Source organism: Carassius gibelio, chromosome B13, assembly GCF_023724105.1.
Source record: "Carassius gibelio isolate Cgi1373 ecotype wild population from Czech Republic chromosome B13, carGib1.2-hapl.c, whole genome shotgun sequence".
Lineage (NCBI taxonomy): Eukaryota > Metazoa > Chordata > Actinopteri > Cypriniformes > Cyprinidae > Carassius > Carassius gibelio.
In genome coordinates, this window is record NC_068408.1 from 759,445 (window position 1) to 781,016 (window position 21,572).

Consider the following 21,572-nt stretch of genomic DNA (forward strand, 5'->3'; position numbering starts at 1 on the left):
AAAATAATAACTGAAAACGTTTTAGAGATGAACAGAAATGTTAATAACTGGTTACTTTTTTGTTATTGATTGATTTAAACCATGCTGCTATTTGTATGTATTTACTGTCACATTTTACCGTCATGTTGTGACAAATTTAATGTGTGTTTGTGTGTGTCTTTGTGTAAGTGCGTTTTATCTATTTGTGAGCGTGTATGTGTGTGTCAGTGTGTGTGTGTGTGTGTTTGTGTGTGTGTGTGTGTGTGTGTGTGTGTATGTTTGTGTGTGTGTGTGTGTGTGTGTGTGTGTGTAAAGACAGTGTTGCTCCAGCAGAGGGCGCAGCGCGGGTTCATTATTTTGATCATTAGCACTCGGAAGGTAAGAGGAGACTCTGTTCAATATCATTAGTTTTTATTAACATTAAACATTCACATTCCTGTCTAATGGCTTTATTTACACGCCTTCAGCTCGAAGCTGATCTGTATCGTTATATATCCGTGTTTTAATCGCTTCGTTTGCGCTGCTGAAGGGTTTTATCTGCTTTAGCTCGGTTAGCTGGACAGGCTAATAATGACCCTCGATCACGGACAGATTAATTATTATCTTTCCTACGAATGTCACGTTTTGATTTCATGTCACAATAGCAGAGCAGTTGTAGTGAAACTGATGTTTTGATCTGATGCTTTGAGCTGTTTGTGTACAGAAGTTGTGTTGACAGCTAGCTAATCGAGCTAACAGCACTTGACAGGAGATTTATTCGTTGTTTTGATATTTTATATAATTAAAATCATAGAGTCTTACTGAATAAATGAATAAATAATGTACAGTTATGTGTATCCAGAATGAAAGCAGGCACAATTTTAGTTTGTTCTGCCATGATTTCTAATGTCTTAACAAAAATACATTTCTTGATTTAAAGCAGACGTGTGTGTGTGTGTGTGTGTGTGTGTGTGAGAGAGAAGCAGACTGTGATTAGTCTGTTTTATAGATCACATCAAAGCTGTTGAGATTCTGCAGTAAAGAGAGTTAGCTCTGTTAACCCTTCATGAAATCAAATATCATTGTTTTAACCTGCAGTGATTGGCCATGTCTCTATATTTAACCTGTCATTTAAAGGTCAAAGGTCGTTCTCTGGATGTGTCCCAACCCTAGTTAGTCGGCCCCTACATAGGCAGCAGTTGTGGAGCTGATGGTCATGTTCTCAGAAGGTTCCTTCATCCTGATGCTTCTCGTGTTGGCAGCTCGCTGTGTTTCGAGACGCAGCCGTGTGTCATTCGAGAAGCTGATGATAGACTGTTGTGTTTCTCTAAATATATTCTGGCATGTGCCTCTAGAGATATGATTATATATTTATACTCTGCAGAGCTGCTCAAACTCTGATAGACGAGACGCACATTGTGTTTGTGATCCTCTGTTCCTCACACACACACACACACACACACACACACACACACACACACACACACACACACACACACACACACATACATCAGGCCTCTGTTAACATGAGCTGGAAATGTGTTCATCCTCGGTCCATCTGAGATCAGGATGAGTGTGTGTCTTCATCAGGTTTGTAGAAATGTAGCACTGCATCAGTGTCTCATCAGTGGATGCTCTGCAGTGAATGGGTGCCGTCAGAATGAGAGTCTGATAAAAACATCACAATAATCCACAGCACTCCAGTCCATCAGTGAACATCTGGAGAAGACAAAACCTGAAACACATCCAGCATTAAGATGATTTTAACTCAAACACATAGAGTCTATAATCCATAATAACACTTCCTCCAGTGAAACAGTGTTCTGGTCTGAATCAGGAGAGAAATCTGCACAGATCAAGCAGCGTTTAAACAGATCTAAACTAATCTGTGAGAGACAACAGCAGATGCACTTTCTCACTGGAGGATGTGTTATTATGGATTATAGACTTTTATTATTTTATTATTATAGTATTTTAGCCAGACAATCTAACATCGAACACCATAATCATAACTTAAACTGGCTGATCAGGAACTAATGAATAAATGCATGACACGCTGATTTGAGCACAAGTAGAAAATAGAAAAGTTTGAGCTAGAAGGACATTAAAGTCAAGTCAGAGTTCATTCTATTGTGTCAGTAGTTCTCTGTGTCGGTGAGGGATGTAATGATTCACTCAACTCACGATTCGATTTAAATCACAAATTTGATTTCACTTTTTGATTTCTCATGTTTTTACAAAATGAGATAGAAGTAATTACAGTAAATGAGATGGTGTCCTTTTATTTGACTACTGCTGCATGTTTCTTTGTGAAATTGAAATATAACTAAACTATTGTAGAGACTTCTATTAATGAATGAACACTTTAAATGAAAAGTAACGTCATGAACTTCAGAAAGCGACTCTGTTTTAAACTGATGAGAACAAAGTTCTGTTGCATCTGTTTCACCTGAAGTAATGGCAGACGTCAGAATACTAGCTCTGGTTCCATTCATTCGACAAAGATTTTTGTGAATAAAGTGCAAATTGTTAACAAGGGAGTCAGGGTTCATTTCAAGGCATAGATGTCTAATTATAAAAATTAATAATTCCCTTACCATTAAGAAATATTAGCAATGATATTGGCAAAATAACTTGCTTTATAGTACTTTACAGCTTTTTGATATATTTGATCAGACTCTTCCTCAGCATTTGTAGGGAAATATGCAGTTTGTCTTTGCTCCACTTTCTTTCTTGCTCTTCTACATTCCTGTCATAGGGCTCTAGTGTGTTCATTCAAATACGGGTGGACATTGGTTCTTTTTTCTTTTGTTTTATATAGAGCAATACATTCCATGATGTAAGAGCAGACAGAGTTGAAAGTTTAATTGAATTCTACTGGATTCTCAGAGGGGAGCAGGTGTGGCAATATAGGCCTGTAAAAACTCTGATTTCGTGAAAAGAGAAATAATATGAGAATATGTAACAGACAATGAAGAAGCTCCACATATAATTGGAAGATTTACATTAAATATTACAATGATCTAAAAAACAATTATTCATGACATCAAGTTTCTGTTTGCGTGTCAGTAGTTCTCTCTGATTGGTCGTTCCCTCTCTGTGTGTCAGTAGTTCTCTCTGATTGGTCGTTCTCTCTCTTTGTGTCAGTAGTTCTCCCTGATTGGTCGTTCCCTCTCTCTGTGTCAGTAGTTCTCTTTGATTGGTCGTTCCCTCTCTCTGTGTGTCAGTAGTTCTCTCTGATTGGTGGTTCCCTCTCTGTGTGTCAGTAGTTCTCTCTGATTGGTCGTTCCCTCTCTTGTGTGTCAGTAGTTCTCTCTGATTGGTCGTTCCCTCTCTGTGTGTCAGTAGTTCTCTCTGATTGGTCGTTCCCTCTCTGTGTGTCAGTAGTTCTCTCTGATTGGTCGTTCTGTCTCTGTGTGTGTCAGTAGTTCTCCTTGATTGGTCGTTCCGTCTCTGTGTGTCAGTAGTTCTCTCTGATTGGTTATTACCTCTCTCTGTGTGTCAGTAGTTCTCTCTGATTGGATGTTCTGTCTCTCTGTGTCAGTAGTTCTGTCTGACTGGTCATTCCCTCTCTGTGTGTCAGTAGTTCTCTCTGATTGGATGTTCTGTCTCTCTGTGTCAGTAGTTCTCTCTGACTGGTCATTCCCTCTCTGTGTGTCAGTAGTTCTCTCTGATTGGATGTTCTGTCTCTCTGTGTCAGTAGTTCTCTCTGATTGGTCATTCCCTCTCTGTGTGTCAGTAGTTCTCTCTGATTGGATGTTCTGTCTCTCTGTGTCAGTAGTTCTCTCTGATTGGTCATTCCCTCTCTCTGTGTGTCAGTAGTTCTCTTTGATTGGTCGTTCTCTCTCTGTGTGTCAGTAGTTCTCTCTGATTGGTCGTTCTGTCTCTGTGTGTGTCAGTAGTTCTCCTTGATTGGTCGTTCCGTCTCTGTGTGTCAGTAGTTCTCTCTGATTGGTTATTACCTCTCTCTGTGTGTCAGTAGTTCTCTCTGATTGGATGTTCTGTCTCTCTGTGTCAGTAGTTCTCTCTGATTGGTCATTCCCTCTCTGTGTGTCAGTAGTTCTCTCTGATTGGATGTTCTGTCTCTCTGTGTCAGTAGTTCTCTCTGATTGGTCATTCCCTCTCTCTGTGTGTCAGTAGTTCTCTTTGATTGGTCGTTCTCTCTCTGTGTGTCAGTAGTTCTCTCTGATTGGTCGTTCTGTCTCTGTGTGTGTCAGTAGTTCTCCTTGATTGGTCGTTCCGTCTCTGTGTGTCAGTAGTTCTCTCTGATTGGTTATTACCTCTCTCTGTGTGTCAGTAGTTCTCTCTGATTGGATGTTCTGTCTCTCTGTGTCAGTAGTTCTGTCTGACTGGTCATTCCCTCTCTGTGTGTCAGTAGTTCTCTCTGATTGGATGTTCTGTCTCTCTGTGTCAGTAGTTCTCTCTGACTGGTCATTCCCTCTCTGTGTGTCAGTAGTTCTCTCTGATTGGATGTTCTGTCTCTCTGTGTCAGTAGTTCTCTCTGATTGGTCATTCCCTCTCTGTGTGTCAGTAGTTCTCTCTGATTGGATGTTCTGTCTCTCTGTGTCAGTAGTTCTCTCTGATTGGTCATTCCCTCTCTGTGTGTCAGTAGTTCTCTCTGATTGGATGTTCTGTCTCTCTGTGTCAGTAGTTCTCTTTGATTGGTCGTTCTCTCTGTGTGTCAGTAGTTCTCTCTGATTGGTCGTTCCCTCTCTGTGTGTCAGTAGTTCTCTCTGATTGGTCATTCCCTCTCTGTGTGTCAGTAGTTCTCTCTGATTGGTCGTTCTGTCTCTCTGTGTGTCAGTAGTTCTCCTTGATTGGTCGTTCCGTCTCTGTGTGTCAGTAGTTCTCTCTGATTGGTTATTACCTCTCTCTGTGTGTCAGTAGTTCTCTCTGATTGGATGTTCTGTCTCTCTGTGTCAGTAGTTCTCTCTGATTGGTCATTCCCTCTCTGTGTGTCAGTAGTTCTCTCTGATTGGATGTTCTGTCTCTCTGTGTCAGTAGTTCTCCCTGATTGGTCGTTCCCTCTCTGTGTGTCAGTAGTTCTCTCTGATTGGATGTTCTGTCTCTCTGTGTCAGTAGTTCTCTCTGATTGGTCATTCCCTCTCTGTGTGTCAGTAGTTCTCTCTGATTGGTCGTTCTCTCTCTTTGTGTCAGTAGTTCTCCCTGATTGGTCGTTCCGTCTCTGTGTGTCAGTAGTTCTCTCTGATTGGTTATTACCTCTCTGTGTGTCAGTAGTTCTCCCTGATTGGTCGTTCCGTCTCTGTGTGTCAGTAGTTCTCTCTGATTGGATGTTCTGTCTCTCTGTGTCAGTAGTTCTCTCTGATTGGTTATTACCTCTCTTTTGTGTCAGTAGTTCTCTCTGATTGGTCGTTCTCTTTATGTGTGAACGAAATTAAAACAAACTAAAATTGTGCCTGCTTTCATTCTGGATACACATAACTGTACATTATTTATTCAGTAAGACTCTATGATTTTAATTATATGAAATATCAAAACAACGAATAAATCTCCTGTCAAGTGCTGTTAGCTCGATTAGCTAGCTGTCAACACAACTTCTGCACACAAACAGCTCAAATCATCAGATCAGAACATCAGTTTCATTCGATTTAAATCACAAATTTGATTTCACTTTTTGATTTCTCATGTTTTTACAAAATGAGATAGAAGTAATTACAGTAAATGAGATGGTGTCCTTTTATTTGACTACTGCTGCATGTTTCTTTGTGAAATTGAAATATAACTAAACTATTGTAGAGACTTCTATTAATGAATGAACACTTTAAATGAAAAGTAACGTCATGAACTTCAGAAAGCGACTCTGTTTTAAACTGATGAGAACAAAGTTCTGTTGCATCTGTTTCACCTGAAGTAATGGCAGACGTCAGAATACTAGCTCTGGTTCCATTCATTCGACAAAGATTTTTGTGAATAAAGTGCAAATTGTTAACAAGGGAGTCAGGGTTCATTTCAAGGCATAGATGTCTAATTATAACAATTAATAATTCCCTTCCCATTAAGAAATATTAGCAATGATATTGGCAAAATAACTTGCTTTATAGTACTTTACAGCTTTTTGATATATTTGATCAGACTCTTCCTCAGCATTTGTAGGGAAATATGCAGTTTGTCTTTGCTCCACTTTCTTTCTTGCTCTTCTACATTCCTGTCATAGGGCTCTAGTGTGTTCATTCAAATACGGGTGGACATTGGTTCTTTTTTCTTTTGTTTTATATAGAGCAATACATTCCATGATGTAAGAGCAGACAGAGTTGAAAGTTGAATTGAATTCTACTGGATTCTCAGAGGGGAGCAGGTGTGGCAATATAGGCCTGTAAAAACTCTGATTTCGTGAAAAGAGAAATAATATGAGAATATGTAACAGACAATGAAGAAGCTCCACATATAATTGGAAGATTTACATTAAATATTACAATGATCTAAAAAACAATTATTCATGACATCAAGTTTCTGTTTGCGTGTCAGTAGTTCTCTCTGATTGGTCGTTCCCTCTCTGTGTGTCAGTAGTTCTCTCTGATTGGTCGTTCCCTCTCTCTGTGTCAGTAGTTCTCTTTGATTGGTCGTTCTCTCTCTGTGTGTCAGTAGTTTTCTCTGATTGGTCATTCCCTCTCTGTGTGTTAGTAGTTCTCTCTGATTGGTCGTTCTGTCTCTCTGTGTGTCAGTAGTTCTCCTTGATTGGTCGTTCCGTCTCTGTGTGTCAGTAGTTCTCTCTGATTCGATGTTCTGTCTCTCTGTGTCAGTAGTTCTCTCTGATTGGTCATTCCCTCTCTGTGTGTCAGTAGTTCTCTCTGATTGGTCGTTCTCTCACTGTGTGTCAGTGGTTCTCCCTGATTGGTCGTTCCGTCTCTGTGTGTCAGTAGTTCTCTCTGATTGGTCGTACCCTCTCTTGTGTGTCAGTAGTTCTCTCTGATTGGATGTTCTGTCTCTCTGTGTCAGTAGTTCTCTCTGATTGGTTATTACCTCTCTTTTGTGTCAGTAGTTCTCTCTGATTGGTTGTTCACTCTTTGTGTGTCAGTAGTTCTCTCTGATTGGTCGTTCCCTCTCTCTGTGTGTCAGTAGTTCTCTCTGATTGGTCATTCCCTCTCTTTTGTGTCAGTAGTTCTCTCTGATTGGTCGTTCTGTCTTTCTGTGTCAGTAGTTCTCTCTGATTGGATGTTCTGTCTCTCTGTGTCAGTAGTTCTCTCTGATTGGTTATTACCTCTCTTTTGTGTCAGTAGTTATCTCCGATTGGTTGTTCTCTCTCTCTGTATCAGTAGTTCTCTCTGATTGGTCATTCCCTCTCTTTTGTGTCAGTAGTTCTCTCTGATTGGTCGTTCTGTCTTTCTGTGTCAGTAGTTCTCTCTGATTGGATGTTCTGTCTCTCTGTGTCAGTAGTTCTCTCTGATTGGTCATTCCCTCTCTCTGTGTGTCAGTAGTTCTCTCTGATTGGTCGTTCCGTCTCTGTGTGTCAGTAGTTCTCTCTGATTGGATTTTCTGTCTCTCTTTGTCAGTAGTTCTCTCTGATTGGTTATTACCTCTCTCTGTGTGTCAGTAGTTCTCTCTGATTGGTCGTTCCCTCTCTGTGTGTCAGTAGTTCTCTCTGATTGGTCATTCCCTCTCTGTGTGTCGGTAGTTCTCTCTGATTGGTCGTTCCCTCTCTGTGTGTCAGTAGTTCTCTCTGATTGGTCGTACCCTCTCTTGTGTGTCAGTAGTTCTCTCTGATTGGTCGTTCTCTCTCTGTGTGTCAGTAGTTCTCTCTGATTGGTCGTTCCCTCTCTGTGTGTCAGTAGTTCTCTCTGATTGGTCGTTCCCTCTCTGTGTGTCGGTAGTTCTCTCTGATTGGTCGTTCCCTCTCTGTGTGTCAGTAGTTCTCTCTGATTGGTCGTTCCCTCTCTGTGTGTCGGTAGTTCTCTCTGATTGGTCGTTCCCTCTCTGTGTGTCAGTAGTTCTCTCTGATTGGTCGTTCTCTCTCTGTGTGTCAGTAGTTCTCTCTGATTGGTCGTTCCCTCTCTGTGTGTCAGTAGTTCTCTCTGATTGGTCGTTCCGTCTCTGTGTCAGTAGTTCTCTCTGATTGATCGTTCCCTCTCTGTGTGTCAGTAGTTCTCTCAGATTGGTCGTTCCGTCTCTGTGTCAGTAGTTCTCTCTGATTGGTTATTACCTCTCTTTTGTGTCAGTAGTTATCTCGGATTGGTCGTTCTCTCTCTTTTGTGTCAGTAGTTCTCTCTGATTAAATTTTCTGTCTCTCTTTGTCAGTAGTTCTCTCTGATTGGTCATTCCCTCTCTCTGTGTGTCAGTAGTTCTCTCTGATTGGTCGTTCCGTCTCTGTGTGTCAGTAGTTCTCTCTGATTGGATTTTCTGTCTCTCTTTGTCAGTAGTTCTCTCTGATTGGTTATTACCTCTCTCTGTGTGTCAGTAGTTCTCTCCGATTGGTCATTCCCTCTCTCTGTGTGTCAGTAGTTCTCTTTGCTTGGATTTTCTGTCTCTCTTTGTCAGTAGTTCTCTCTGATTGGTTATTACCTCTCTCTGTGTGTCAGTAGTTCTCTCTGATTGGTCGTTCTCTCTCTCTGTGTGTCAGTAGTTCTCTTTGATTGGATTTTCTGTCTCTCTTTGTCAGTAGTTCTCTCTGATTGGTTATTACCTCTCTCTGTGTGTCAGTAGTTCTCTCTGATTGGTCGTTCTCTCTCTCTGTGTGTCAGTAGTTCTCTTTGATTGGATTTTCTGTCTCTCTTTGTCAGTAGTTCTCTCTGATTGGTCATTCCCTCTCTGTGTGTCAGTAGTTCTCTCTGATTGGTCGTTCCGTCTCTGTGTGTCAGTAGTTCTGTTTGATTGGATTTTCTGTCTCTCTTTCTCAGTAGTTCTCTCTGATTGGTCATTCCCTCTCTCTGTGTGTCAGTAGTTCTCTCTGATTGGTCATTCTCTCTCTTGTGTGTCAGTAGTTCTCTCTGATTGGTCATTCTCTGTCTTGTGTGTCAGTAGTTCTCTCTGATTGGTCGTTCTCTCTGTGTGTCAGTGTTTGTCTCTAACAGCTGCTCCTCCTCCTCAGCTGTGATGTCTGCTCAGGCGTGATGGTTTAGTGCAGCGGTCAGCCGTGGCCGAGCGTGGGATGTTACGCTGGACGGTGCACCTGGAGGGCGGCCCGCGGAGGGTCAACCATGCGGCGGTGGCAGTCGGACACAAGGTCTATTCCTTCGGAGGATACTGCTCTGGAGAAGACTACGAGACTCTGAGACAGATCGATGTGCACGTCTTCAACACGGGTTAGTTTGCTTAACCGCCCTTAACCAGCTGCTGCAAACCTGCATGTAAATGTGAGGTGAACTGATGCTCCGATTCAAACGAGCTCCACACAACAGTCAAATTCAGATGAAAATCATCTGCTTTATGGAGGATATACACACAGATTAATATATAAACGAATGAAAGAAAAACAATATCAGCTGTTTCTAATGTTAGTTTTCTGGATTATACTGTATTAGGTTGAATGTGCCATAACTAGTTTGATGACATTATCAACTTTTCATGTTCTGATTAATTGCTAATGCTTTTATCACTTTATACGGTATTATCATGTTGAAACGTAGTTGCAAATTTTTTTTATCCAAATACAATATAACAGTTTTTTTTTATATATTTCTCAGTTTACAATATAAAAACAATTTTTTAATTCTACATTACATAGCATCAGAGTAGGGCTGCACGATTCTGGATAAATTGAGAATCACGATTTTTTTGATCTCATATAGAGATCACGATTCTCCTACGATTCTTTATTATTATTATTACTATTAACATTATCATTATCACAAGTATATAAATTAATTATTTTATTTTGCAAGGATTCTTTAAATTGATCAAGTGTGACAAAGACATTTATAACAAAATATTTCTATTACACACAATTATTGTTCTTCTGAACTTTCTATCAAAGAAACCTGAAAAAAATCTACTCATCTGTTTTCAACATAATAATAATAATAATAATAATAATAATAATAATGTTTTTTTGAACGGCAAAACAGCATATTAGAATGATTTCTGAAGATCATGTGACACTGAAGAAGTAATGATGGTGAAAATACAACTGCACACCACAGAAATAAATTACATTTTAAAATACATTCAAGTGAAAGCAGTTATTTTAAATGGTAAAAATATTTCAAAACTTTACTGTTTTTGCTGTACTTTGGATCAGATAAATATAGTTTGGTGAGCAGAAGAGACTTTAAAAAAACATTACACATCTTATGGTTCAAAAACTTTTGACTGGTAGAGTATATATAATATATTTAAAACCCCAGTTTTTTTAATATTAGAATGATGAAAAAGTTGTTTAGATCACTGATTCAACGACTCACTCATAAACCTACTACACTTGTTTCCTTTCTGGATGAATCAGCGTTTTTGAACGATTCTCTTGAATGAAAAATTAATTCATTGACAAATAAATTAAGACACTTGTCGCCACCTATTGGTGAAACAATGCAATCGACACAAACGTTATTTAAAGCGCAGTACTTTCAAAAGGGGATTTGTTATATTTTGATCGCTGCCATATAGACATCAATGTTTATATTTAAACTATAAACTTTATCCCAGTATTTCTGTGATAATATAAATGACTGTAAGACAGATATAATACTGTGTAGTTGAAAAGAGTGTTTGTGAAGATGTTTCTTAACCAAACATGGTAAGAGCTCTCTCTGTGTCAGCGCAGTGCGCGCACGGATTTGAATGATCCGGTAAGACTTTGTCAAAGGTTTAACAGACTCGGGGAATCGTTGTCTTTTAGAAATGAGATCGAGAGGGTGTCTGAATCGAGATCGCGATCTTTTAACGATTAATCGTGCAGCTCTACATCAGAGTATACAAACATGAAAATATATTCATATGAATGGATATTAAGTTATACAGGCATGAGTCAAAGGGTTCATATCAGGTCCAAAAAATGGGTTCTGTTTTTCAAACTGTATGTTAAATATTCTATATGCAGTTGTGTTGTTCATGAAATTTTTAAAATAATTCAATTGTTGGAGGATGTTCCTTTTTCCAGTTTTTTAGAATAAATTTATTAGATATACTAGAGATCAGACTTTAATGCAGTGTAAGTCTGTTTGGATGAAAGCGTCTGTTGAATGAATGTGTGTGTGTGTGTGTGTTCTCTCAGTGTCTCTGCGCTGGACGAAGCTGCCGCCGGTGCGGACCGGAGGACGGGAACACGCTCGGGAAGTGCCCTACATGCGTTACGGACACACGGCCGTGCTGGTGGACGAGACGGTGCTGATCTGGGGCGGGAGGAACGACACCGAGGGCGCCTGTAACGTCCTGTACGCCTTCGATGTCTGTAGGTGTCTGACAGAACGAATGCCCTCAGGTTTACCTTCATGTTTTAAGCCTTGTGTGCGGGAAATCCTTCACCTGACCCAGCCAAACATGGCCTGCATTTTAAAAATGCTTGTGAATCCCTTATTATGCTATATTATCACTAGATCTTACATTCAGTCTTTTATCAGCTTGTTTTTGGTCAGTCACCACAGGTTTTGTGATTATTTTTTAAGCTGATGCTCCACAGTTTGAGTGAACATTGCCAAATGCTTTTTTTTACTCAATAACTGAGGAGCATCAGCTTAAAAAATAATCTCAAAACCTGTGACTGACAGAAAAAAGGTTGATAAAAATACTGGGCCTAATTGTAAGATTTGGTGATAATATGTGACCCTGCAGTACAAAACCAATCATCAGTAGCACCGGTATATAAATATATCATAAATATATAAACATTTAATGCTTGATTAGTAATATGCATTGCTAAGAACTTCATTTGAACAACTTTAAAGATGATTTTCTCAATATTTAGATTTTTTTGATCCCTCAGTTTCCAGATTTTCCAATAGTTGTTTCTCGAAGCGTCTCGGAGACACAGTTCTTCTGGATGGAGTCTGTCTCAGTGTGTTCTGTTTCTTCATGTGACTCACACAGACTGATGAGGATCAGATCAAACATCTCACTGCATTATTACAGTTAACTGAGATTCCCTACTGACACACTACAACAAAAGATGGAAATAACTGACTTCAGACCAGTTTAGCTGCTGATAATACTAGTGTTCAGATCAGTTTGGTCCCCACTATATCTCTAAAACATTTATTTATTGAATGTTTTGATATTTGGACATAATCAGTGTTTTGTTGCATATATCTTTTTTATGATTAATTCCAGGACACTAAGGGGGCTTTACACCTGCCTCATTTAGTTCGGTTGAATCGTACCAGAGTTCGTTTCCCCCTTTGGTGCGGTTGGTTTGGGCAGGTGTGAAAGCAGCGATCACACTCGGGTGCGCACCAAAAGCGGTCCAAACAAGCGTACTGAGACCTGCTTGAAAGCGAACTCTGGTGCGGTTCGTTTGTGGTGAGAACGTGATCCGACCTCGAACAGACCCAACTGCAAAAAGTACTGACCATTTTTGGACTAAACCAGCTGCCGTAGTCAGCTGCGCTGTGCATTATGGGATGAGGAAGTGTTTGTTGACAGTTTGCACTTTAGCATCAGCTCGTGGACAACCTTGGAGTAGTGAGGAGGTGTGGAGCCTCATAGAAATGGTCATCTGAGCATGTCAGAGTTAAGGAGAAGTAATGCACACCTCCGCTTGAAGTTACGAGCGATTCCGCATCCGCGCTTTATTATAGAAATGTATTTTCTGCATATTGTGGTGTATACAGACAATAGATTATGGCCAGGGACAAAACCAGCCGGCGCAGTCGTCTCTCCATAGTTGTGTTGTCTCAGTGTTGTTTGCTGGCTTTTTCTCTTATGCTGGAATTTTCCCGCATGTAAATTCTGACCAATCGAAGAGCAGTTAGGAAATACGTCATGGCCAATGAGTGATGTGGATGTTGTCATGTGACTGCATTTTGGTTCGTTTCGTTTGGTTCGAACCAAAGCAATCAGTGTGGTGTGAAAAGGAACCATAAAAGCTGAAAAATGCTAAAATGTATAATTATTTGCCCTTGGTTCGGACCAAATGAACCGAACTAGAGATGTGAAAGCACCCTAAAGCTGACCTCATGAAGTGAACCATGTTCAGTTTATTCTTCTCACCACAAACATGATTTTGATCTAAATTGAGGTCCCCACGGGTAAACAAGGTAATAAATTACACACAATGAAGTTTCTTGAAAATCTAAAAATGCAGAAAGTTTCCTGTGAGGGTTAGGGTTAGGGGTAGGGTTGGTGAAGGGCCATAGAAAATACAGTCTGTACAGTATAAAAACCATTACACCTATGGAGAGTCCCCACAAGGATAGCTGACCAGACATGTGTGTGTGTGTGTCTCTGTGTGTGTGTGTGTGTCTCTGTGTGTGTGTGTCTGTGTGTGTGTGTCTCTGTGTGTGTCTCTGTGTGTGTGTGTCTGTGTGTGTGTCTCTGTGTGTGTGTGTGTGTGTGTGTGTGTGTGTGTGTGTGTGTGTGTGTGTGTGTGTGTGTGTGTGTCCTCAGGTCAGCACCGCTGGTTCACTCCTAAGATCTCCGGGTCAGTCCCAGGAGCCAGAGATGGACACTCGGCCTGTGTTCTGGGGAAGGCCATGTACATCTTCGGAGGATACGAGCAGCTGGTGTGTAGCTGTGGCGATGGAGTGATTATAATCAGCTAACGAGTGTGTGATGAAGAGTCTGACTGTGTGTGTGTTCTCAGGCCGACTGCTTCTCCAACGAGATTCACAAGCTGGACACCAGCAGCATGTGCTGGTCACTAGTGAGCACCCGGGTGAGTGTGAGTCTCTTATCAGACAGATGCATCATGACATCATCACTGTGCTGCAGCAGAGCATCATGGGATATAAGGTCTGCCTTATGCAAACAAATACAAAAATGCAAAAACATCTTAAAATTGTGTTTTTGCCAGCTGCAGCAGAGCCGTTTTCTGTGTGTTTTGGTGAATAAATATACATTTAGATTTCTTTCACTTCCAATCACATAACTTCACTGCTGACCAGGCATTACCTGAGGTTTTAGCTCAGATGAGGGATATTAGATGGTCGTATAATTCACTGTTTAAGAAGGGATCTGTGTATTGAGACGCAGCTGGTGTGTGTGTGTGTGTGTGTGTGTGTGTGTGTGTGGTCTTCTGTCACTAGATGGCATCATAGAGTTTCTTCAGGCCCTGATCTGTGTCTGTAGAGCAGCATATAGTGGACTGTGATTCTCCTTCACTGTAATGACAGCAGACAGCAGTGTGTGTGAGAGAGAGTGTGTGTGTGTGTTCAGTGCCGCATCAGTGTGTGTATCTGAGGTGTGTGTGTTGGTCTCTCAGGGCACTGCGGCTCGATGGAGAGACTTCCACTCTGCTACTATCATCGGCACCAAGATGTTTGTGTTTGGAGGAAGAGCGGATCGATTCGGTCCTTTCCACTCCAACAACGAGATCTACTGCAATAAAATCAAGATCTTTGACACGGAGACCAACTGCTGGTTAAACACACCGTCTACACAGCTGCTGCCCGAGGGACGCCGGAGCCATTCTGCCTGTGAGCAACACACACACACACACACACACACGCACACACACACACACGCACACACACACGCACACACACACGCACACTCACACACACACACACGCACTCTCAAACACACACACACACACACACACACACACGCACACTCACACACACACACACACGCACACTCACACACACACACACACACACACACACAGACAGACAGACAGAGATACACACACACACAGACAGACAGACAGTCAGAGATACACACACACAGAGATAGACTGACAGAGATACACACACATACACAAACACACTCTCTCACACACAGACACACACACACACACACACACACACACACACACACACACAGACAGACAGAGATACACACACATAGACACACTCACACACACACACACACACACACACGAAACTGTGTATATGTGTTGTTTATCTCTGATTTCCTCTCTGTTTCTCTCTGAAGTTGCCTATAATGGAGAGTTGTATATATTCGGAGGTTATAATGCTCGTCTGGACCGACACTTCAATGACCTCTGGAAGTTCAATCCAGGTGACTCTGTTCAGTCTCAGCTGTTCATTACTCGTACGTTTGTCTCATTTCAGTCAATTAAGACCCGAGCACCGATGCTGTCTTCTTCTCCTAAATGATTTGTGTTTGAGGTCCTAAACATCCAAAACATGGATGTTCCAAAACTCATGAAACGTAGCACACACACGTCAGAAACGTGCATCTGATGTGGGTTTCAGAAGCGGCAGAACGGCTCAGTAGCGCCACCTGTACACATTCAACGGAGGGCGCCTCCAGCTACGTTTAACATACATGTAGGAAAATGGGTACACACGTGTAACACACCATTACCTACCAAAAAGTCTCTTGGTACAAAATCCAAAACCCAACAGGAAGTCAGTTATTTTGAATTTCTTGTATGATTTTTGTGCAGTTTTTGCCATTTCCAAGCCTCGTTCTTTGACGACCTCCACCTACACATCTAATTTGGTGAGGTTTAGCATAAGGCCTTAGTGACATTAAACAGTGAAGCTGTAGAGTTTTCATCAAAGGGCGTGACCCTGGCGGTCTGACAAACTTTGTTTCGCCATGAAACAGGAGGTTGCTGGAACTCAGGCAAGAAATGTCTGATCTGCCCCAAACTTCACATGTTTAATAAGAGTCCTGGTCTGAAGACATCTACATGCCATTCATTCAGTTATAATCACAGCGCCCCCAGCTGGCAGCAGGAAGTTTGGCACATTTGAATGACTTGGACATATTCCTGCTATGTTTGCCACTTTAAATGCATTTTGCCCACTGTTCACTGTTTCCCAGGAGCCACCGGTGCGAGGGCCTTTCATCGCTGCTTGCAGCTTTAATGATAGTAATGTCCTGATCAGAGTCTGTGTGTTTGAGTTCATTCAGCAGTTTGAGCAGATGCTGATGCTGTTCATCTTCCAGCTCTGACGTCTGTGTTCTTGTGTTCAGAGGCGTTCTCCTGGAAGAAGGTGGAGCCCAAGGGCAAAGGCCCGTGTCCCAGACGCAGACAGTGCTGCTGCATGGTGGGAGATCGCATCATCCTCTTCGGAGGAACCAGGTGAGGAAACAAACATGCACAGGTGACGCACAGGTGACGCACAGGTGACGCACAGGTGACGCACAGGTGACGCACAGGTGACGCACAGGTGACGCACAGGTGACGCACAGGTGACGCACAGGTGACGCACAGGTGATGCACAGACTTCTGGTGCTGAGCTGCAGATCAGTCTGAATATAGAGACGCAGGATAAAAAGTCAAAATTCTAGAAAAACAATGTGACAGTGTGAGAAAACTTGGGGTCATTATTGATTCATGGCTTCGCTTTGATAAACAGATTAACTCAGGGATCAGACTCAGACGACTGTCACGTCTGCAGCTAGACATCGCTTCGGTGCTGCGCTCTCTTCACTGGTTACAAGTCAAGTTTAGGATTGATTTCAAGATTTTACTGGTTGTTTTTAAAGCTTTACATAATTTGTCTCCAAACTATATTTTCAATCTTATAGAGCCCTACATTTCAGTTAGGTCTTTAAGATCGTCGAATCAAACTGTTGCTAGTTACTCCTCGGTCCAGACAGAAGTCAAAAGGTGATTGTGCTTTCTCAGTAGCAGACCCTAAACTGTGGCACAATCTCCCTCTTTATATTCGACAAGCTCCATCACTGGAGGTCTTTAGGTCTCTGCTGAAGACTTATCGGTTTAGCTTGGCTTTTTAAGTAGTTCTTGTTTAATTCTGTACTTGTAAATTTGTATGTCTACTTTGTTTTTATTTTACACTTCACAGCACTTCTCCAGGTTTATAAAATCCTTTCAGAACTCGTCGTGCCGCTTCCGCCACTCGTCTGTGCGCTGCTAGTCCAGAGATTTGGGACGGGCGCCGGATGTAAACAGGAGCGTGACAGATTGGCATGCTGGGAAAACAGCTTGAGACACCTCTGTTCTGTTCTGTTTGTGATTGAGGATTTATTTGAGCGTTGTTTGTGCGCTTGTCTCACTGCGGCACTCTGCTTTCATGGCATTCTGGCTTTATTATCCAGTCATGATGTCACTTCCTCTATGATGTCTTAAGCCACATCAGATGCGGATCAGCGGCTCTTCAAGTTCATGTCTGTCTTTCATGGTAACGCGACCTTGGCTGATGAATGCTCTGATGCTGGTCTTATGTAAAGCTGTGCGTGTGTGGCGTGTGGGAGAAGAGCTTGATGTTATTGTGTGAATGAAAGTGTTCAGAAAGGACAGATCCTCTATAGAATGCAGGCGAAACAAGCCTGTGCTTTAAGATGAAAGTAGCCGTGATAAAAGAACTGAATCCTTCCGCTTCATGAGTGTGTTTCAGTCAGAAACCATTTTCTCTGACATCTCTCTTTTGATTGGTTACTCAGAGATCTGGTCTTTTATCACAAAACTAATAAGGAGTGTTTCCTTGTGCGTGTGTGTGCCTCCTGTGGTGTGTGTTTTTACATGGCTCTAGTCAGTCGTACAGATTTCAGCTTAATTCGTCGCTGGCTAGCGAAACGCACTTAAGACGATCTGCAGACGCTCTTACGCATCTCAGCAACATGTGAAAGAGGATCCCAAAGTGATCCATCGATTCTGAGCTATCTGTCACGTTGAGATTGTCTCCATTGCTCCCCGTGAGTCTCTGTGAATCTCAAGTGTGATGAAACGCCTGTATTATAATTCTCCATAATGAATGTGTGACTGACGTTTAGCTGTCCATCAATCGGCCGCTGTGCTTAATCCGGATCTCACTCCTATTTTGAGTGTTTAATCCAGGAATATCTCATTAATAGATGGTATGTTGTTAGTATTGGAAACCAATCTTCATCTGAAACCTATTTAAAGTCTGGTGTTCCCCAGGGCTCGATTCTTGGTCCAGTACTGTTTTCCCTTTATATGCTTCCTCTAGGATCTATTTTTAACACACATAGGGTCTCTTTTCGTCTGTATGCAGATGACACACACATCCCCTTGAAGCACGATTACAAGCAGGGCTCTAAAGTATTTTTTAGATTGTCTGGATGAACTATAACTTTGGCTTGTAAGTAATTTCTTAACCCAAACATCTGTAGTTTTCTCAGTTCCCTTGTTTACAGCAGAGAGATAAGGGCTTTTCTCTGATAATTTGTGCTGATTGTTGTTCTCACACCGGCAGATATCAGCTTGTTTCTTGTGTCTATATTTAACCCAGACTCCATTAGCATTTCTCAGACATTATTAACTGCTGTCTGAGATCCAGACCTGAGACTCTGATACAGATTCAATCTCATGATCACGCTATAGGGTCTTATTTGGCACTCAGTGAGGTTATTGGCTCTTTAGTTCTGCAGTGATGTTTTCTACCAGTGAGGCGTTAGGGTTAGGTCTTAATGTGCCTGTGCTCCGCAGATGAGCCACTCCACAGGAAGTCATAGCGCATGATGAGTTCCTAACCAACATCTGTCAGGGAATGAGTTCAGCTCAATCAGCAGCTCATACTGCTCTGTTCTCGAAAACAATAGAACTGAGAATATAGAAATAAATGAGTCGTCATCATGGAGTTATCTTGTGTTTCAGTCCGTGTCCGGAGCAGGGGATGGGAGACGAGTTTAACCTCATGGACCACTCGGACCTGTACATCCTGGACTTCAGTGAGTCTGACCGCCTCTCAGTGTGATGTCACGGCCTCATTATCATAACGAGTGCTTTTACTCATTAGCTGAAGAGTTCACATCATGTGGCCCTTACATTACAGAAGCTAAAATAAAAATGCTTAATTTTTTCCCAAATTTTGTTCAATATTTTTCTGGTCTCCATTTTAACGGTTAAATTACATTTTAGTAATCAAAAAGCATGTACTCATTTGGAATTATGAAACTTACACAGTTTACAACAATTTATTAAACATGAAACAAAAATGTGGAACTTTTGAAATACTTTTTATTTTTCTGAAACTTTGTTGATTCTGTTTTAATGGTTTTATTCAGTTTAATTGATGTATAATAAAAAATCATGTCTAATCTATGGTAAAGGGTTAACCTAACCCTAACTTTAAGAACTTAATAGTTTATTACAGTAGTTATGAGGTTTACACGCAGTGCTTCAGCATTCACACACTCGTCCGTATCGTTTGATGCTGTGCACAGCTCTACTCTTCATCTGTTCGTCCAGCATGTGCCTAACTCTGTCAGACTGTGTGTTTCACGGTAATGATGTTGTAATGTCGGTCGGTGATGCGGTGGATCCTCTCTCTGTCTGAAGACGCAGCGCAGGACTCATCCGCTCCTGACACACTGAAGCGCACTCTCATGATCTGTAGCTAGCAGTGACCACTCTGTGTGTGTGCTTCTGTGTTAGGTCCTAATCTGAAGACTTTATGCAAACTAGCAGTTATTCAGTACAGTCTGGAGCAGTCGGGCCTCCCTCATGACATCAGGTGAGAGTCAGAGCTTCCACACACACACACACACACACAGACAGACACACACACACACACACACACACACACACACACACACACACACAGACACACACACACACACACAGACAGACAGACACACTCTGTGACGGCTCCTGCTGTGTGTTCTCCGTGGTCTGTTGCTCTGATGAGTGTGTGTGTGTGTGTGTGTGTGTGTTCTTCAGGTGGGAGCTGACCGCTATGACCACTAACAGTAACATCAGTCGGCCCATCTTCTCCTCTCACGGCTGACAGCTGAACCTGACAGACTCCCGCTCCACAGATGATCCACTTCCACCCGTTCGGATCCAGACTGCAGATTCTGAACACGATTGCTGCCGAGGAGAAACAGATCGTCTCAATCTTAAATCAGTCCAGTTATTCATCAGTGTTCCTGTGTTTTAATGAAGTTTTGGAGTGAGATGAAGATCATTTATCCTGTAATCTGTAATTGCTCTGCTTGTGTTCAGATCGCTCCGTCGGGTTTAAATACAAGACTTTGGTTGTGGTTCCACATGTGCTTTTACACATCGCCCGCAGAGATGATCTTCAGAGAAGACTGGACTGGTTTTCTGTTCCTCAGTGCTTCTGACAATAAACCTGACTCCACAACCAATAGAAACAGAAATAATCTTCTGCATGCGTGCGTTCTGTCATACTGCGATCGCTGACAGACGGTCTTAGATCTCACAGAGCTGGGAGAAGCAAATGATGTTGAAAAGTTTTCTGAAAAGGTTTGAATGTTTTCTCATTTACTCACAGAAGAATCAACACCCATCAAATCCTCTGCTGTTTCTGGGCCACTTTCTCCAGATTCACCTCTTTCACAGTCGGGCTTTCCAGACACGTCTTAAACATCAGATCCATTGCTGCTGTTTCTTAACACCTCTTTCTGTTTCATCTGAATCTTTCCTGTTCTGCAGAATATTGAAGTTGAGAGGTTATTGATTCTGATGGTGCCAAATCTCCAGGTGAAGCTCTCACAGACGTCATGTAATCTCCATGCTGCTTTCATGAGCTAACAGACACAAGCTACGAGAGGAACAAACTATTCTTTCAGTTCTGATTGGCCATTTACTTCTCTAGTGTAAATGCTGGATTCAGAGTCTTTGTTTTAATCATGTTCGGCTCTCGATGTGTGAAGGAACGTTAGGAAACATCTCTGAGCCTCAAGTGTGATTCCTGGCTGGTGGATGAATCTTTTTCCACGAGTTACGTTATAAACGGGTTTTTAGTGGGATCTTGAATTTCCTAAACAATAAAACTGATGATAATTTTGCTTATTGTCTGCTTAACTGTGCAGTGTGAAGTGTTGGAACGTGTGTGTGTGTGTGTGTGTGTGTGATATAAAGAGCACATTGAGAATTGTTTTTCTGTGACGCCACCAATTTAAACACAGTTTTGAGAAGATGTGATTAAATAAAAAATATTTTTAAATGAACTTTTAATTCTCCAGAATGAAACATTTCTTTATTAATCTTTATTAATTAGTTTAGCTTTTATGCAATATTAATCTGATACTTTAGTGTATTACACAGATGCTCATTATGTACAATGCATTCTATTCATCTTCACTAATAATAGTAAACAAAATCTAAATGATTAATAATATTCAAACATTTCTTGTTAAATCTGAACTTGGTTGTGTGTTTTAATGCATTATCGGGTTTATGCTGTGGTTGGATGAGATCATGTGACCCAAGAGCCCGAAACTAGTCATGAGGGTCATTTTAAAATAGAGATGTATGATTGAAGCTGAATATATTCTCCACGTCTCTTGAGCTCTGGAGGCTCCAGCAGCATCTTCACCAATGAAGCGTGATGGATTCGGCGGATCCCTCGGTGGACGTGACCTCAGTGGGCTTCTACTGAGCAAAGGTTGTGAAGCTGAAGGTGAAGTGCTGGAGGATCTGCGGCGGGACGAGACACAGCTGTCGGGCTCGTGTTCACATCTCATGACTGGACATCACCGCTCTCTCCTCCAGACACAAACAGAGCTTTGACCTCCAGCGCTGCTCTGCTCAAACACAAACCACTGTGATGGGTTCTGCTGACCTCTGACCTCTAACCCTGATGTCAGGTCTCATGTTCAGCGCTTCTGCTCCTCGGTTAGTGAGCGATCAGAAGTGTGTT

At 41.7% G+C, this 21,572-nt stretch overlaps 1 protein-coding gene across 2 annotated transcripts; it reads left to right on the forward strand.

Annotated features, from left to right (window-relative positions):
* Positions 1 to 252: 252 nt before the first annotated feature.
* On the forward strand, positions 253 to 20,718 carry LOC127970329 (kelch domain-containing protein 3). Of its 2 annotated transcripts, none has more exons than XM_052572841.1 (11): positions 253 to 357; positions 9,002 to 9,215; positions 11,123 to 11,299; positions 13,450 to 13,565; positions 13,646 to 13,717; positions 14,264 to 14,477; positions 14,938 to 15,024; positions 15,952 to 16,060; positions 18,560 to 18,633; positions 19,340 to 19,418; positions 19,625 to 20,718. In XM_052572841.1, exons 2-11 carry the CDS (start codon positions 9,062 to 9,064, stop codon positions 19,689 to 19,691), a joined length of 1,149 nt encoding a protein of 382 aa, XP_052428801.1. In that variant the 5' UTR covers positions 253 to 357; positions 9,002 to 9,061; the 3' UTR covers positions 19,692 to 20,718. The 2 variants fall into 2 exon arrangements, with proteins under 2 accessions (XP_052428801.1, XP_052428802.1); XM_052572842.1 differs by having other exon boundaries at positions 315 to 357; positions 8,969 to 9,215.
* The last annotated feature ends 854 nt before the right edge of the window (positions 20,719 to 21,572 follow it).

Bases quoted from the DNA above. Each gene is read 5' to 3' on its own strand.
- LOC127970329 (XM_052572841.1), top strand. From the start codon at position 9,062: ATGTTACGCTGGACGGTGCACCTGGAGGGCGGCCCGCGGAGGGTCAAC. The intron at 13,718-14,263 runs GTGAGTGTGAGT...TTGGTCTCTCAG, and splicing joins GGTCACTAGTGAGCACCCGG to GGCACTGCGGCTCGATGGAG. The intron at 15,025-15,951 runs GTGACTCTGTTC...TCTTGTGTTCAG, and splicing joins CCTCTGGAAGTTCAATCCAG to AGGCGTTCTCCTGGAAGAAG.